The sequence below is a fragment of the Dendrobates tinctorius genome, unplaced genomic scaffold (assembly GCF_039654945.1).
Source record: "Dendrobates tinctorius isolate UK_male_01 unplaced genomic scaffold, ASM3965494v1 ptg000495l, whole genome shotgun sequence".
In the NCBI taxonomy this organism is placed as follows: Eukaryota; Metazoa; Chordata; class Amphibia; order Anura; family Dendrobatidae; genus Dendrobates; species Dendrobates tinctorius.
In genome coordinates, this window is record NW_027362155.1 from 574040 (window position 1) to 592389 (window position 18350).

The 18350-nt window shown below is 48.7% G+C and overlaps 1 protein-coding gene across 2 annotated transcripts in view; it reads left to right on the forward strand.

Annotated features, from left to right (window-relative positions):
* The first annotated feature begins 722 nt into the window (after positions 1 to 722).
* The window catches only part of LOC141078052 (phospholipid scramblase 2-like), an 88410-nt gene continuing 70782 nt past the window's right edge, over positions 723 to 18350 (forward strand). The window contains exon 1 of one of the 2 annotated variants that reach the window (XM_073564858.1): positions 723 to 869. Coding sequence is in view for 1 of the 2 variants with exons in the window: in XM_073564857.1 (XP_073420958.1) it covers positions 767 to 869 (103 nt within the window). In the remaining variant the exon portion in view is untranslated. The remainder of the gene's footprint in view (positions 870 to 18350) is intronic. The other variant, XM_073564857.1, reaches the window with a different exon arrangement.

Sequence of the window (18350 nt, forward strand, 5' to 3'; positions counted from 1 at the left end):
ATCACCCTGTATATATACACTGCACAGTACCACTCCTCCTGTATATATACACTGCACAGTACCGCTCCTCCTGTATATATACACTGCACAGTACCACTCCTCCTGTATATATACACTGCACAGTACCACTCCTCCTGTATATATACACTGCACAGTACCACTCCTCCTGTATATATACACTGCACAGTCCCACTCCTCCTGTATATATACACTGCACAGTACCACTCCTCCTGTATATATACACTGCACAGTACCGCTCCTCCTGTATATATACACTGCACAGTACCACTCCTCCTGTATATACACACTGCACAGTACCACTCGTCCTGTATATATACACCGCACAGTACCACTCCTCCTGTATATATACACTGCACAGTACCACTCCTCCTGTATATATACACTGCACAGTACCACTCCTCCTGTGTATATATACACTGCACAGCACCACTCCTCCTGTGTATATATATATATATACACTGCACAGTACCAATCCTCCTGTGTATATATATACACTGCACAGTACCACTCCTCCTGTATATATACACTGCACAGTACCACTCCTCCTGTATATATATACACTGCACAGTACCACTCCTGTATATATACACTGCACAGTACCACTCCTCCTGTATATATATACACTGCACAGTACCACTCCTCTGGTCAGGTTTTCATTAGTCTGTGGAGCGACTGACCCCCTTTGATAGAGGCTGCGCACTCAGCTTCCAGTCTACGCCCCTGGTATGCATCTTGGCACAGTGACATGTGCTGTGTTTCTAGATTAAGGTCTCCAGTCCTTAATCAACTACGCAACGTCCTGTTGTGCTCCACATTGCTCAGAGAAAAGGACAAGAAGAGAAAGAAAAGTAAGGAACCCATAGAGGTGTCCGGACTGTGTGTATACAGGTTATGGTGTAGAAGTGTCCGGACTGTGTGTATACAGGTTATGGTGTAGAAGTGTCTGGACTGTGTATATACAGGTTACGGTGTAGTGGTGTCTGTACTGTGTGTATACAGGTTATGGTGTAGTAATGTCTGGACTGTGTGTATACAGGTTATGGTGTAGTGGTGTCTGGACTGTGTATATACAGGTTATGGTGTAGTAATGTCTGGACTGTCTGTATACAGGTTATGGTGTAGAAGTGTCTGGACTGTGTATACAGGTTATGGTGTAGTAATGTCTGGACTGTCAGTATACAGGTTATGGTGTAGTAATGTCTGGACTGTCTGTATACAGGTTATGGTGTAGTGGTGTCTGGACTGTCTGTATACAGGTTACGGTGTAGTGGTGTCTGTACTGTGTGTATACAGGTTATGGTGTAGTGGTGTCTGGGCTGTGTGTATACAGGTTATGGTGTAGTAATGTCTGTACTGTGTGTATACAGGTTACGGTGTAGTGGTGTCTGTACTGTGTGTATACAGGTTATGGTGTAGTAATGTATGGACTGTGTGTATACAGGTTATGGTGTAGTAATGTCTGGACTGTGTGTATACAGGTTATGGTGTAGTGGTGTCTGGACTGTGTATATACAGGTCATGGTGTAGTAATGTCTGGACTGTGTATACAGGTTATGGTGTAGTAATGTCTGGACTGTGTGTATACAGGTTATGGTGTAGTAATGTCTGGACTGTGTGTATACAGGTTATGGTGTAGTAATGTCTGGACTGTGTGTATACAGGTTATGGTGTAGTAATGTCTGGACTGTCTGTATACAGGTTATGGTGTAGTGGTGTCTGGACTGTCTGTATACAGGTTACGGTGTAGTGGTGTCTGGACTGTGTGTATACAGGTTATGGTGTAGTGGTGTCTGGGCTGTGTGTATACAGGTTATGGTGTAGTAATGTCTGTACTGTGTGTATACAGGTTATGGTGTAGTAGTGTCTGTTCTGTGTGTATACAGGTTATGGTGTAGTAATGTCTGGACTGTGTGTATACAGGTTATGGTGTAGTAATGTCTGGACTGTGTGTATACAGATTATGGTGTAGTAGTGTCTGGACTGTGTGTATACAGGTTATGGTATAGTAGTGTCTGGACTGTCTGTATACAGGTTACGGTGTAGTGGTGTCTGTACTGTTTGTATACAGGTTATGGTGTAGTGGAGTCTGGACTGTCTGTATACAGGTTACGGTTTATTGGTGTCTGTACTGTGTGTATACAGGTTATGGTGTAGCGGTGTCTGGACTCTGTGTATACAGGTTATGGTATAGTAGTGTCTGTACTGTGTGTATACAGATTATGGTGTAGTGGTGTCTGGGCTGTGTGTATACAGGTTATGGTGTAGTAATGTCTGGACTGTGTGTATACAGATTATGGTGTAGTGGTGTCTGGGCTGTGTGTATACAGGTTATGGTATAGCAATGTCTGGACGGTGTGTATACAGGTTATGGTGTATTGGTGTCTGGGCTGTGTGTATACAGGTTACGGTGTAGTGGTGTCTGGACGGTGTGTATACAGGTCATGGTGTAGTAGTGTCTGGACTGTGTGTATACAGGTTACGGTGTAGTGGTGTCTGGGCTGTGTGTATACAGGTTATGGTGTATTGGTGTCTGGGCTGTGTGTTTACAGGTTATGGTGTAGTAATGTCTGTACTGTGTGTATACAGGTTATGGTGTAGTGTTGTCTGGGCTGTGTGTATACAGGTTATGTTGTAGTAATGTCTGGACTGTGTGTATACAGATTATGGTGTAGTGGTGTCTGGGCTGTGTGTATACAGGTTATGGTGTAGTAATGTCTGGACTGTGTGTATACAGATTATGGTGTAGTAATGTCTGGACTGTCTGTATACAGGTTACGGTGTAGTGGAGTCCGTACTGTGTGTATACAGGTTATGGTGTAGTGGTGTGTGGGCTGTGTATACAGGTTATGGTGTAGTAATGTCTGGGCTGTGTGTATACAGGTTATGGTGTAGTGGTGTCTGGGCTGTGTGTATACAGGTTATGGTGTAGTGGTGTCTGGGCTGTGTATACAGGTTTTGGTGTAGTGGTGTCTGGGCTGTGTGTATAAAGGTTATGGTGTAGTAATGTCTGGACTGTGTATATACAGGTCATGGTGTAGTAGTGTCTGGACTGTGTGTATACAGGTTATGGTGTAGTAATGTCTGGACTGTGTATACAGGTTATGGTGTAGTAATGTCTATACTGTGTGTATACAGGTTATGGTGTAGTAATGTCTGGACTGTGTGTATACAGGTCATGGTGTAGTAGTGTCTGGGCTGTGTGTATACATGTTATGGTGCAGTAATATCTTGTCTCTGTGTATACAGATTATGGTGTAGTAATGTCTGGACTGTCTGTATACAGGTTACAGTGTAGTGGTGTCTGGACTGTGTGTATAGAGGTTATGGTGTATTGGTGTCTGGGCTGTGTGTATACAGGTTATGGTGTAGTAATGTCTGTACTGTGTGTATACAGGTTATGGTGTAGTGTTGTCTGGGCTGTGTGTATACAGGTTATGTTGTAGTAATGTCTGAACTGTGTGTATACAGATTATGGTGTAGTGGTGTCTGGGCTGTGTGTATACAGGTTATGGTGTAGTAATGTCTGGACTGTGTGTATACAGATTATGGTGTAGGAATGTCTGGTCTGTCTGTATACAGGTTACGGTGTAGTGGAGTCCGTACTGTGTGTATACAGGTTATGGTGTAGTGGTGTGTGGGCTGTGTGTATACAGGTTATGGTGTAGTAATGTCTGGGCTGTGTGTATACAGGTTATGGTGTAGTGGTGTCTGGGCTGTGTGTATAAAGGTTATGGTGTAGTAATGTCTGGACTGTGTATATACAGGTCATGGTGTAGTAGTGTCTGGACTGTGTGTATACAGGTTATGGTGTAGTAATATCTGGACTGTATGTATACAGGTTATGGTATAGTAATGTCTGGACTGTGTGTATACAGGTCATGGTGTAGTAGTGTCTGGACTGTGTGTATACAGGTTATGGTGCAGTAATGTCTTGTCTCTGTGTATACAGATTATGGTGTAGTAATGTCTGGACTGTCTGTATACAGGTTATGGTGTAGTGGTGTTTGGACTGTGTGTATACAGGTTATGGTGTAGTGGTGTCTGGACTGTGTGTATACAGGTTTTGGTGTAGTAATGTCTGGACTCTGTGTATACGGATTATGGTGTAGTGGTGTCTATACTGTGTATACAGGTTATGGTATAGTAATATCTGGACTCTGTGTATACAGGTTATGGTGTAGTGGTGTCTGGACTGTGTGTATACAGGTTATGGTGTAGTGGTGTCTGGACTCTGTGTATACAGGTTATGGTGTAGTGGTGTCTGTATTGTGTGTATACTGGTTATGGTGTAGTAGTGTCTGGACTGTGTGTATACAAGTTATGGTGTAGTAGTGTCTGGGCTGTGTGTATACAGGTTATGGTTTAGTAATGTCTGGACTCTGTGTATATAGGTTATGGTGTAGTAGTGTCTGGACTGTGTGTATACAGGTTATGGTGTAGTAGTGTCTGGGCTGTGTGTATACAGGTTATGGTGTAGTGGTGTCTGGGCTGTGTGTATACAGGTTATGGTGTAGCGGTATCTGGACTCTGTGTATACAGGTTATGGTATAGTAGTGTCTGGTCTGTGTGTATACAGGTTATGGTGTAGTGGTGTCTGGGCTGTGTGTATACAGGTTATGGTGTAGTAGTGTTTGTACTGTATGTATCAAGTTTATGGTGTAGTGGTGTCTTTTCTGTGTGTATACGGGTTATGGTGTAGTAATGTCTGGACTGTGTGTATACAGGCTATGGTGTAGTGGTGTCTGGAATGTGTGTATACAGGTTCTGGTGTAGTAGTGTCTGGGCTGTGTGTATACAGGTTATGGTGTATTGGTGTCTGTTCTGTGTGTATACAGGTTACGGTGTAGTAGTGTTTGTACTGTGTGTATACAGGTTATGGTGTAGTGGTGTCTGAGGTGTGTATACAGGTTATGTAGTAGTGTCTGTACTGTGTGTATACAGGTTTTGGTGTAGTGGTGTTTGGGCTGTGTGTATACAGGTTAAGGTGTAGTAATGTCTGGACTGTGTGTATACAGGTTATCATTTAGTAGTGTCTGGGCTGTGTGTATACAGGTTATGGTGTAGTAATGTCCGGACTGTGTGTATACAGGTTATCATGTAGTAGTGTCTGGGCTGTGTGTATACAGGTTATGGTGTAGTAATGTCCGGACTGTGTATATACAGGTTATCATGTAGTAGTGTCTGGACTGTGTGGATACAGGTTATGGTGTAATGGCCACCGGGGGCAATCAACCCACTTTGGCACCAAGCCAAAGGAAAAAAAAGCTCACTTTGTCCATTTAACTTGTCAGATCCTGCCTGGATCATGACACGGGTTATGGGGTAGTAATGTCTGGACTGTGTGTATACAGGTTATGGTGTAGTGGTGTCTGGGCTGTGTGTATACAGGTTATGGTGTCGTAGTGTTTGTACTGTGTATACAGGTTATGGTGTAGTGGTGTCTGGACTGTGTGTATACAGGTTATGGTGTAGTGGTGTCTGTACTGTGTGTACACAGGTTATGGTGTAGTAGTGTCTGGACTGCGTGTATACAGGTTATGGTGTACTGGTGTCTGGACTGTGTGTATACAGGTTATGGTGTAGTAATGTCTGGACTCTGTGTATACAGGTTATGGTGTAGTGGTGTCTGGGCTCTGTAAACAGGTTATGGTGTAGTAGTGTCTGGACTGTGTGTATACAGGTTATGGTGTAGTAGAGTCTGGACTCTGTGTATACAGGTTATGGTGTAGTAATGTCTGGACTGTGTGTATACAGTTTGTGGTGTAGTGGTGTCTGGGCTGTGTATATAGGTTATGGTGTAGTGGTGTCTGGGCTGTGAATACAGGTTATGGTGTAGTGGTGTCTGGGCTGTGTATACAGGTTATGGTGTAGTAGTGTCTGGACTGTGTGTATACAGGTTACGGTGTAGTGGTGTCTGGACTGTGTGTATACAGGTTATGGTGTAGTGGTGTCTGGGCTGTGTATACAGGTTATGGTGTAGTGGTGTCTGGGCTGTGTGTATACAGGTTATGGTGTAGTAGTGTCTTGACTGTGTGTATACAGGTTATGGTGTAGTAGTGTTTGTACTGTGTGTATACAGGTTATGGTGTAGTAATGTCTGGACTGTGTGTATACAGATTCCGGTGTAGTGGTGTCTGGGCTGTGTGTATACAGGTTATGGTGTAGTGGTGTCTGGACTGTGTGTATACAGGTTATGGTGTAGTGGTGTCTGGGCTGTGTATACAGGTTATGGTGTAGTGGTGTCTGGGCTGTGTGTATACAGGTTATGGTGTAGTAATGTCTGGACTGTGTATATACAGGCCATGGTGTAGTAGTGTCTGGACTGTGTGTATACAGGTTACGGTGTAGTAATGTCTGGACTGTGTGTATGCAGGTTATGGTGCAGTGGTGTCTGGGCTGTGTGTGTACAGGTTATGGTGTATTGGTGTCTGGTCTGTGTGTATACAGGTTATGGTCTAGTGGTGTCTTTTCTGTGTGTATACAGGTCATGGTGTAGTAGTGTCTTGACTGTGTGTATACAGGTTATGGTGTAGTCGTGTTTGTACTGTGTGTATACAGGTTATGGTGTATTGGTGTCTGGTCTGTGTGTATACAGGTAATGGTGTAGTGGTGTCTTTTCTGTGTGTATACAGGTCATGGTGTAGTGGTGTCTTTTCTGTGTGTATACCGGTCATGGTGTAGTGGTGTCTGGGCTGTGTAAACAGGTTGTGTAGTGGTGTCTGGACTGTGTGTATACAGGTTATGGTGTGGTGGTGTCTGGGCTGTGTAAACAGGTTGTGTAGTGGTGTCTGGACTGTGTGTATACAGGTTATGGTGTGGTGGTGTCTGGGCTGTGTAAACAGGTTGTGTAGTGGTGTCTGGACTGTGTGTATACAGGTTATGGTGTGGTGGTGTCTGGGCTGTGTAAACAGGTTGTGTAGTGGTGTCTGGACTGTGTGTATACAGGTTATGGTGTGGTGGTGTCTGGGCTGTGTAAACAGGTTGTGTAGTGGTGTCTGGACAGGAGGGGGCTGGAAGTAAGCCCAGCTAGATGGAGGCCCCCCATGACTGCGTTGGGCAGGTCATGGTTTTTGAAATAGGGGTGGATTGGGAGGGGATTGGGTGAGCCAGATGATGGGAGGAGTATGGGGGAGGGACAGATGATACTGGGGTGAGGAAAGTGCGGGAAAAACCGCATTCTGGCTGGAAGAGAACGCCGAGGGAAGACCTACCAGAGGATCCTGATCCCACACTTCGCCGTCCGGTCTTGATGGAGTCGGTGGAGGCGCTCGTAGGCAGGCTGCAGGATGTGGCGAGGTCCAGGAGGGGAGGCTGGCTCCAGGCGCAGCTGTCCTCGCTGCTTCGTGAGGCCGGGACCCAGGAGAGCGTGGGCAGGAGAAGGACGCGACCCCCAGAGAGACTTTCCCCGGAGGTAGCTACGCGCGGCAGGCGCAGGCTCCGGAGCCACTCCGGGGACCCTGCGGAGGCTGGGTGCAGCGGCGCGGCTTCTCCACGCTGCCCCAGCTCCGGCAGGAATCCGCCCAGCCGGCCGGCTGGCGCTCGGAGGCGGCGGGTCACCACGGTGCGGCCTGGGCAGGAAGTGAGGGCCGCACCGGAAGTGCGGCCTGTCGCAGCGCGGCGGCTCGGGCCCGCGGCGCTCCCGGGAGGAGGGAAGATTCGTCGAGGGACGGACCAGCGGCGGTGCAGGCCGGGAGGACAGCGGCGGCCGGCACAGACGGTGTCAGGGACGCCGGGAGCAGCGGGCACCCCTAGTGGAGGCCGTAGGGGGGGCCCTGCAAGAGGGACCACAAGGAGGAGGACTTCGGCGGGCGGGCAGCAGGAATGGGATGCCCTGCTGCCAGGCCCTGGCGCTCAACAGATGGCGGGGGGAGCGGCGGGCAGCAAGGACGTGCTGTCTGGCAGGGGTCGTGGATCGGACCAGGCAAACCTGCCTGGGTCTCGCGGGCGAACTCGCTCGAGATCAGGGTTGAGGTCGGAGGTGCGTGGTGCTGCGGGCGCTCCGGTCCCCCCTGGTGACGAGGAGGCCAGGGGCGCGGGCCTGGGGCAGCCAAGCGGCACAGAAGATTCTGACTCCAACAGCGAGCAACGGCAGGACGGAGAGCGGCAGGATTCCGGATGTCCGGCTGGCGGGGACACAGCACCCGCGCAGCTTGGTGAGTATGAGTCCATGTTTTGTCTGTCGCCCATAGGGGCTGTATCTGATGTAGCGGGTGTGAGTCGGGGGTTTGAATCGGGCGTGAGGGGGATGGGGGGAGCGAATGGAGCGGAGGCGCCCGGCCTGCGGGATCTTTTGCTTAGCGTGTCGCAAATGTTGCAGAGGCTGCAAAGTGGGATGGTGTGCGGGTCTGGGATGTCACCAGCGGGAGCGGGGATCTCGGGGGCGGGGCATGGCCCAGCCTTGGCGGGGGACGCATTGGGGCCTGTGGGAGGGGTGCGAGCAGCTGCAGGGGGAGTACCCGTGTCCGCGGTGTCGCCAGCGGGGGCATGGATCCCGGGGATGGGGGCAGGGGCGCACGTGGCGAGCGAGGCAAGGAGGCCGGTTGGAGGCGGCCAAATACCAGTGGCGGGTATATCTGTGTCGGTCCAGACAGAAACGGAAAAAGGGGATTCGGTGAGATTGGATGACCGAGCGAAAGGGGAGGTATATGTGTGTTTTGAGGGGCCTTTGGGTGCACATTTGAAGAAAGAAGTGAAAGAGAAGATTTGGCGGGATGAGTTTGTGGAGATTTTCTCCCTTCTTCCATTGGAAAAGTTTAATTTGGATAAGGGAAAGAAGGACGATAGTAAGAAGGAGGAGGACGAAAAGCGGAGATGGCAGTTGATCACACAGACATTTGTCAATTGGCTGCAGGCGTTTGCGATATTGGCGAGTGTGATTGGAGAGAGGTCTCCGGGCAATTGTTCTGGCTTGTTTTGCTATCTGGATGCGATTGGGGAGGCTCACCGTACGTATGGGGGTCAGGCATGGCTGCGTTATGATGAGCAATTTAGGCAGCGGAAGGCGGTGCGGCCGGAGATTCGGTGGGACCAAAAGGATATCGGGCTTTGGTTAAAGGTGATGGCACCGGTTAGGTATGGGCAGCCCTTTCTTGGTGGCGGAGGGAGTGGCAATCAGCAGGCCGCACAAGGGAGTGGCAGTCAAGGGGCGTCAGGGGGAAAAGAGAAATCAGGAGCGTGCTGGCAGATTAACGACGGTCAATGCAAGTATGGCAGTACCTGCAAGTTTAAGCATGTTTGCTCCCATTGCAACGGTAGTTCGCATGGAGCATCCAAATGTTTTAGGAAAACAAGGGGGAAGCCAGCAGTGGCGGCCGGTCAAGGGGGAGACACCGGTGCGGCTTCAAAAGATGGCCCCCTTTCTAAGTAGGTACCCTGATCAAGAAAAGGCTGGTGTGATACGGGATGGTTTTGCGGATGGTTTTATAATCCCTTCTCCTAGCCATACGGTCCCCTTTTCGGTTAAGAATTTGAGGTCGGCTGAACTGCATTCTGAGGTGGTGAGTGCCAAAATACTGAAAGAAGTTGAATTGGGTAGGATGGCAGGTCCATTTACGGAGGTTCCTGTGGAAGGAATGGTTGTTTCCCCATTGGGGGTTGTTCCCAAGAAGGAACCAAATAAATTCAGGTTGATTCAGCATCTGTCTTACCCAAAGGGGTTGTCGGTAAATGACGGCATTGATCAGGAGTTATGTTCGGTTGTTTATACCTCCTTTGACACGGCGGTGCAATGGGTTCGCAGGTACGGTAAGGGGGCCTTGTTGGCAAAAACTGACATTGAGTCTGCCTTCAGGCTGCTACCGGTACACCCGGATAGCATCCCCTTGTTGGGTTGTTTTTTGGAACGGAGGTTATTATTTGGATAGATGTTTGCCAATGGGTTGTGCAATTTCGTGTTCACTGTTTGAGACGTTCAGTACTTTTTTGGAATGGGCGGTTAAGGACGTTGCTGGTGTTTCGTCCGTGATTCATTATTTGGACGATTTCTTGTTCATAGGCCCACCGGATTCGGTTTTGTGTCAGAATACGTTGGCCGCAATGGAATGGGTGTCGGAGTTTTTTGGGGTACCATTGGCAAGAGATAAGACGGAGGGTCCTTGCACGGTCTTAAGTTTTTTGGGTATACTGATTGACTCTGAAAAAATGGAATGTCGGTTACCGGAGGACAAATTGTCGTTGCTGAGGCTGGAGGTGCGGCGAATCATGAGATTGCGTAAAGTGACGTTAAAAGAATTACAGTCACTTCTAGGCAGGTTGAACTTTGCCAGCAGGATTATGCCCATGGGCCGGATTTTTTGCCGACGGTTGTCGGGCGCGACGGCGGGAGCTCGGTCGGCGCACCACTTTATCCGGTTAAAAAAGGAGCACCGGGATGATTTGGCGGTGTGGCAGCGATTTTTGGAGACTTACAATGGTAGATCTCTGATTCAACAAGAGATATTGAATGATTTTGATTGCGAAATCTATACGGACGCGGCAGGTGGCGTTGGTTACGGGGCTTTTTGTAAGGGGCGTTGGAGCGTTGGTAGCTGGCCGGATTGGTGGCGGCAGAGAGGCTTCACAAAAAATCTGGCTTTGTTGGAGTTGTTCCCCATTGTCGTGGCGGTATTAATATGGGGTGAAATGTTTGAGAACCGCAGAGTTAGGTTTCACTGTGACAATATGAGTGTGGTGTCAGTAATCAACACTTTGTCCGCCTCTTCCCCCCCGGTTGTTAAGCTCATGAGAGAATTCGTTTTGCGGTGTCTGGCATTGAATGCGTGGATTTCGGCTGTGCATGTGCCAGGAGTGCAAAATTCTATAGCGGATGCTTTGTCTCGTTTACAGTGGGAGCGGTTTCGGGAGCTGGCACCAGGTGCGGAGATTTCCGGAACGGAATGCCCTTCTCACTTGTGGCGGATTGTTACGGAGGAGCAGGAAGGTTAATTCGGGAGTCTGTTACAAGCCAGACTTGGGCGTCGTACGAGGCATCATGGAAAATATGGCGGAGTTGGGAGTCCCATTGGGGAGGTTTGGGGTCTGTAGAGGAGAAGACGTCGGGGGTTTTGTTTTTGGTTGGTAGGGCAGAGGAACTGCGATGGTCTGTTTCAAGGGTTAACAAATTTATGGCTGGCCTTGCTTTTGGCTTTAAGTTGGAGGGTTCGGTGGATGTGACGAAGGATTTTCGGGTCAAGCAGGCTCTCAAAGGTTTTCGGAGGTGTAACCGGGTTTTTGATAGGCGTCGACCAATCTCTTTTAGTATTTTGGAACAATTAGGTGGAGTCCTGGAGGTGGTTTGCTGTTCTACTTTTGAGTCGGCATTGTTCAAATTAGCTTTTTCTCTGGCGTTCTTGGGGCGATGAGGTTGGGTGAACTAGTGTCGCTCAGTAGGGGCAGGGCAGGTGGCCTGCTTGCGGAGGATGTTGAATTGGGGTCGTCAGGTGTTTCTTTTTGGATTCGGCGTTCGAAAACTGATCAGCTCAGGAAAGGGAAGCGTGTGGTGTTGGGGAGCGTGGGGGGTGCGTTGATGTGCCCAAAAAGCTGTTTGGAATTGTATTGGAGTTTGTGGCCGGGACGGCCCATTGTTGTGCCACGAAGACGGGTCGTTCTTGTCTCGTTTTCAGTTTATTGCGCTGCTAAAAAGGAGGTTGGGAGAGTTGGGCCTTCCACCAGGCATGTATGGATCACATTCCTTTAGGATTGGGGCAGCATCTGAGGCGGATAGCCTTGGAATGGGGGAGGCCGCGATTAAGCGGATTGGTCGTTGGAGTTCGGGCTGCTACCGAACATATGTACGTCATTGATTGGAGCGGCATGGCTCGGACTGGGGGGATTTAACGATGTTGTTGTGGTTATGTATTTCAGGTCGGCAACCCTACTTGGCTTGGATTCTTGGACACTCGTTCGTTCATTGGGGTGCGCTTCGGGCAGACGTGAGGCCGGATGGCAGGCAGCTTGGTTTTAACAGGGACCTGGTCGTCATTCGTTGGTTGGGTTTTCGGGGGATGGTGTGGAGCAGGGCGTTACCTGAGTTTGCCAAGTTTGCTCGTTTGGATAAAGCGCCCGACATCTTGGTGGTGCATTTGGGAGGGAATGATTTAGGCGTTAGACCTGTTAGGGAGTTGATCAGGGATATCCGGTTTGACTTCCTTCGGTTGTGGTCGTCTTTTCCTGGGGTCGTTACTGTATGGTCGGATATCGTCCCAAGGCTGACATGGAGAGCTGCCCGATCTATGAAGGGTATCAATAGGGCTAGGGTGAAGTTGAATAGGGCTGTGTCGAGTTTGGTTTCAAGGAATGGGGGTATAAGCGTGCGACATTTCGAATTGGAAGCTGGGGTGGGTAATTTTTGGAGAAATGATGGGGTTCATTTGAATGAGATAGGGATGGATTTGTGGTCACTTGCAATGCAAGAAGGAATTGAGAGGGCTGTGGCGGTGTTGGGGCACTCACGAGCCTGAGGTGGTCAGGGCTGTTCGTGTGTGGCGGGGGGTGGGGTTCTTGGAGTTGACGCTGATTCAGCGTAAAAAGGAATTTTAGGTAAAATTCCGGACAGTTAAATTCTGTGGGTGATCTGGCATTTTGGTTACGGGCTCTGGACGGGGGTTTTACCCTGGGAGCTGTTTGGTGGTTGGCCTTCCCGGAACGGGATTTATGGTGCCCTCGAGCTGGTGGTGTACGGCTGGGGGTAACTTGGCGGTTGGAGTTATCGTTGGACAATTTTTGCCAAAATATTTTAAGCCAGATTTTATGGGCTCCAAGAACCCTCCCCTTCATGTCATTACATATGACATATTAATATTTAATATTTATTGTTAAACATGGTTATGTTTTGTTTGTTAATAAACTAGCCGCTGTGGCCAAAATTATCCAAAAATATTATTTTGTGTAGTGTTGTTATTTTAAAGGTAAATTGGTGTTGCCTACCAGTTCGGGTGGGCATAAGATGGTTTCTCGGTAAGAAAAAAACCCATATTGGCCGTACGCGGTCATGCGTGTATACAGGTTATGGTGTAGTGGTGTCTTTTCTGTGTGTATACAGGTCATGGTGTAGTGGTGTCTGGGCTGTGTATACAGGTTGTGTAGTGGTGTCTGTACTGTGTGTATACAGGTTATGGTGTAGTGGTGTCTTTTCTGTGTGTATACAGGTTATGGTGTAGTGGTGTCTGTACTGTTTGTATACAGGTTATGGTGTAGTGGTGTCTGTACTGTTTGTATACAGGTTATGGTGTAGTGGTGTCTGGACTCTGTGTATACAGGTTATGGTGTAGTAGTGCCTGTACTGTCTGTATACAGGTTATGGTGTAGTGGTGTCTTTTCTGTGTGTATACAAGTTATGGTGTAGTGGTGTCTGTACTGTTTGTATACAGGTTATGGTGTAGTAATGTCTGGACTCTGTGTGTATACAGGTTATGGTGTAGTGGTGTCTGTACTGTGTGTATACAGGTTACGGTGTAGTGGTGTCTTTTCTGTGTGTATACAGGTTATGGTGTAGTGGTGTCTTTTCTGTGTGTATACAGGTTATGGTGTAGTGGTGTCTGGACTGTGTGTATACAGATTATGGTGTAGTGGTGTCTGGGCCGTGTGTATACAGGTTATGGTGTAGTGGTGTCTGTACTGTGTGTATACAGGTTATGGTGTAGTGGTGTCTTTTCTGTGTGTATACAGGTTATGGTGTAGTGGTGTCTGGACTGTGTGTATACAAGTTATGGTGTAGTGGTGTCTGGGCCGTGTGTATACAAGTTATGGTGTAGTGGTGTCTGTACTGTTTGTATACAGGTTATGGTGTAGTGGTGTCTGGACTGTGTGTATACAAGTTATGGTGTAGTGGTGTCTGTACTGTTTGTATACAGGTTATGGTGTAGTGGTGTCTTTTCTGTGTGTATACAGGTTATGGTATAGTAATATCTGGACTGTGTGTATACAGATTATGGTGTAGTGGTGTCTGGGCCGTGTGTATACAGGTTATGGTGTAGTGGTGTCTGTACTGTGTGTATACAGGTTATGGTGTAGTGGTGTCTTTTCTGTGTGTATACAGGTTATGGTATAGTAATATCTGGACTGTGTGTATACAGATTATGGTGTAGTGGTGTCTGGGCCGTGTGTATACAGGTTATGGTGTAGTGGTGTCTGTACTGTGTGTATACAGGTTATGGTGTAGTGGTGTCTTTTCTGTGTGTATACAAGTTATGGTGTAGTGGTGTCTGGACTGTGTGTATACAAGTTATGGTGTAGTGGTGTCTGGGCCGTGTGTATACAGGTTATGGTGTAGTAGTGTCTGGACTGTTTGTATACAGGTTATGGTGTTGTGTCTGGACTCTGTGTATACAGGTCATGGTTTAGTGGTGCTTGTACTGTGTATACATTCAGGTCATGTTGTAGAGATATGTGGCTGTGTATACATTTAGGTCACGGCGTAGTGGTGCATACCAGTTACAGTGTAGTGGTGCTTGTACTGTGGATCCTAAGTTGAGTGCCAGGTTTTCATTTGCTATATACCTGGTTTGGGAACCTACCTCGGCACCCCTTCAGTTGTGCACACGGTGTTTTCTATCATGTGTGAGGAATGTCTGACCTGGAGAACGGCTTTATTGACCACAGCAACCAATCATTGCTCATAGTAACTGTCACAATCCCACCGCTGCCACCAATATGTCAGCGGACAGAGGGAAGCGACGCACTGCCGGCACACGGCTATCACAGGCACAGTGGGGGCTTATCTTAGTTATCCCACCACAGGCACCATGTGACAAAAATACAGCAAGCTAATCTTGCTCTAACAATCTACCACAGGGGGGTATTTTGGATGCCCCACCACTGCTAACAACCTTCCAAGAACTGCGGGGATTTATGTATATCCCACTTTCTCAGTTCCACTTTGGAACTTGCAGCTCTCCGGCGCCCCCCTTATCCTCAGATCAGTCAGGGAACGGCACTTAGGATAATTAGTCGCCGGACGGGCTGCTTGTTGTGCACAGGCGATTAGACCGCTGCAGTAAGGGAATTATCAATGCTTTGGCCTCAGCCACCCATTATTATTATTATGCATTTCTATAGCGCCATTTATTTCATGGCGCTTTACATGTGAAAAGGGGAAATATAGACAAGAATAGTAAACATGTGTAAGACAAGGGACACACAAGTACATAAGGAGAGGGGACCCTGCCCGCGAGGGCTCACAGTCTACAGGGATGGGTGAGGATACAGTAGGAGAGGGTAGAGCAGGTCGTGCGGTGGTTCAGTAGACCGAGGGTCATTGCAGGCTGTAGGCTGTCGGAACAGATGGGTCTTCAGGTTCTTCTTGAAGGTTTCCGATGATGGTGAGAGTCTGATGTGTTGCAGCAGAGAGTTCCAGAGTATGGGGGAAGCACGGGAGAAGTCTTGTATGCGGTTGTGGGAAGAAGAGATAAGGCATTCAGCATATAAGACCCTTCTGTACTGCCAGCTAGCCCAACCAACTGAACACACCACGCCTCCACCAGCTCCCGATTTCTCTGCTTAAGGTATAGACTTAATAGAGGGTGTAACGGGGTCTACAAAGCTGGGGTACCTCTTTCAGTACCACCCCGTGTTTTCGGAGGTCCACTCTGCGTTGGCTGGAGTCTGAATGAAGGATGCTGGCTGGAATTCCTCTGAGTGCATGGGCGCATATAAAAGATCACTGCTTATCCATGTATTTCCAGTCTGACAACACTTTACTCACAGGACACAGAATATATCACACAGATACAGAGGGCAGGCCAATAGACAAGCGTCAGGCCAGACATGCATTACAAAAGCCGCAGGTGGCCGGAGCCTGCGGATGTTTACTGTGGGAATTACAAAGGTGGGGGGAGGGCGGACACTGCTGATACATTAGGGACATGCATCTCACATGGAACTTATTATACATCCATGTGACGAACAGCCCACCGCCGTTCGTCCACTTACGGGCGACACTAACGGGGGTCCCGCTGCCACCAAAACGCGACGGACAGCGGACCCTGTGTCACCACTATGTCACAATCCCACCACTGACACCGGTGTATCAGCGGACGGAGGGGCGTGACACAATGCCGGCACACGGCTATCACAGGCACAGTGGGGCTTATCTTAGTTATCCCAACACTGGCACCATGTGACCAAAAATATCCAGCAAGCTAATCTCGCTCTACAATTTGCCGCAGGGGGAGTTTAATTTGGATGCCCCACCACTGCTATCAATCTTCCAAGTACTGCGGGGATTTATGTATATCCCACTTTCTCAGTTCCACTTTGGAACTCGCAGCTCTCCGGCGCCCCCCTTACCCTCAGGTCAGTCAGGGAACTGCACCTAGGATAATTAGTCGCCGGACGGGCTGCCTGTTGTGAACCGGCAATTAGGCTTCTGCAGTAAGGGAATTATCAGCTGTGGCCGCAGCCCCTCATTCAGCTATATAAGACCCTTCTAGACTGCCAGCAAGCCGCAATAGCCGTGCACAACGTGCTGCCACCAGTCACGGTTACTTAATTCACAGTGTTAAATTAAGAGGGTCCGTGGCAAACCCCTTGAATTAGTAGCGATTATCTATCAAAGGCGTATAGTTCGAGTCTTAGAGCATAGAGACAGATCTAAATAATTATTTCATTTATTTTCCGAAAGAGGACAGTGATTACAGATAAAAGTTGCTATAAAATTGAGACATAAAATATGTACAGTACAGGTATAAAATAAAAGTGGAGAAAACAAAGAGAGTACACTCACAGTTCCATATTGTTCCTTAGGCAGACCATGCGGCTAAGGTGGGTGGAGGCGGAGTTGCACTTCTCCGCTCATCTGGGGATCTTTCTAGCACGACGACTTGAGCTGTTCTGCCCTGGTTTTGTCCAGGAAATGCTTTATAGACTTGCTATGTGACATCACGGAGAGATGCATGCTGGGTTAATCCCACCTCTCTCCTTTGGATGTAGAATTACACTAGAAAACTTATACTAATCATAACTCCGTGGGGGCAGCCCGCACAGACACATATAGGGCATCATTGGTTTTGATTTGTTGAGTGCAATAATTCAAGACCAAATATGCAGTAGTTCTGATACACCGTTTAGCTGGAACACATATCTCAGGTTCTGAAAGGATTACGCTTCGCCAGAACCACGGCAGCGACGCTGTGACTGCCCGGATTACAAAAATGTGATTTTCATATCTCTAGGGTATTTGGTTCTTATGGTATAGTCTCTCATAGTTTTATTCGTTTCAAACAAAGACGTTTTTCCCGCTCTGAAGAGGAGAGAAGGAAACAAATGGTTGTAGCAGCAGGGGGGTCTCCTATTACTAGTGCGAACACAGGCTGTAGAGGAGGGGGGGTGGCACTGCTCTGTGTGTGTGTGAAGGGAGGAGGGATGAAGCTGCAGAGCTAGCAGCCTGGATTGTCATATCTGCCGGATCTTTCTGGAAAGTTACAACAGAAAACATCATATTTTGTGGACAAAACCCCATACCTCACAGACATTGTACATCACACCTCCCCCCTTAAGAGGGTGCTAAGGAGGCATTACCTCTCGGTAATCTGCCATGCGCACCTCAGCGGATTCGCCCCGGCGGGACAACCCATCGGCATTGCCGTTTTCACTGCCCTTCCTGTGTTTTACAATGAAGTCGTACTGTTGAAGGGCAAGGCTCCAGCGGAGCAACCTTCCATTGGTTCCGGACACTGTGTGCAACCAGCTCAGAGGGTTGTGGTCAGTTACCACCGTGAAGGCGCGCCCGTACAGGTAGGGCTGCAAACGTTGCAGTGCCCACACCATGGCCAGACACTCCTTCTCGATGGTCGAGTATGCCACTTCCCTCGGCAAAAGTTTCCGGCTCAGGTACAACACAGGGTGTTCTTGGTCTCCCGAGTCGACCTGGCTAAGCACAGCACTGAGGCCAAACTCGCTGGCGTCGGTCTGTACCAGAAACGGGCGACTGCTGTCGACTGCTCTCAACACTGGAGAGTTGCAGAGGGCTGCTTTCAGAGCTTGGAAAGCCGCCTCACAGTCATCTGTCCAGTTGACTGTTTGGGGTAGCCTCTGCTTGGTGAGGTCAGTCAAGGGTTTGGCAAGGGCGCTATAGTCCTGTACGAACCGCCTATAGTACCCTGCAGTGCCCAAGAAGGACTTCACCTGTTTCTTGGTCCTGGGGGTGGGCCAGGACACGATTGCGTCCACTTTTTCTGGCTCCGGACTCATGGAACCCCCGCCTACCCGGTGCCCCAGGTAGTGGACCTTGTGCATGCCTATCTGGCACTTCCCCGGCTTGATGGTCAGGCCTGCCTGGTGAAGACGCTTGAGCACCTCCTGGAGGTGCTGGAGGTGTTCCTCCCAGGTGGAACTGAAGACGGCAATATCGTCTA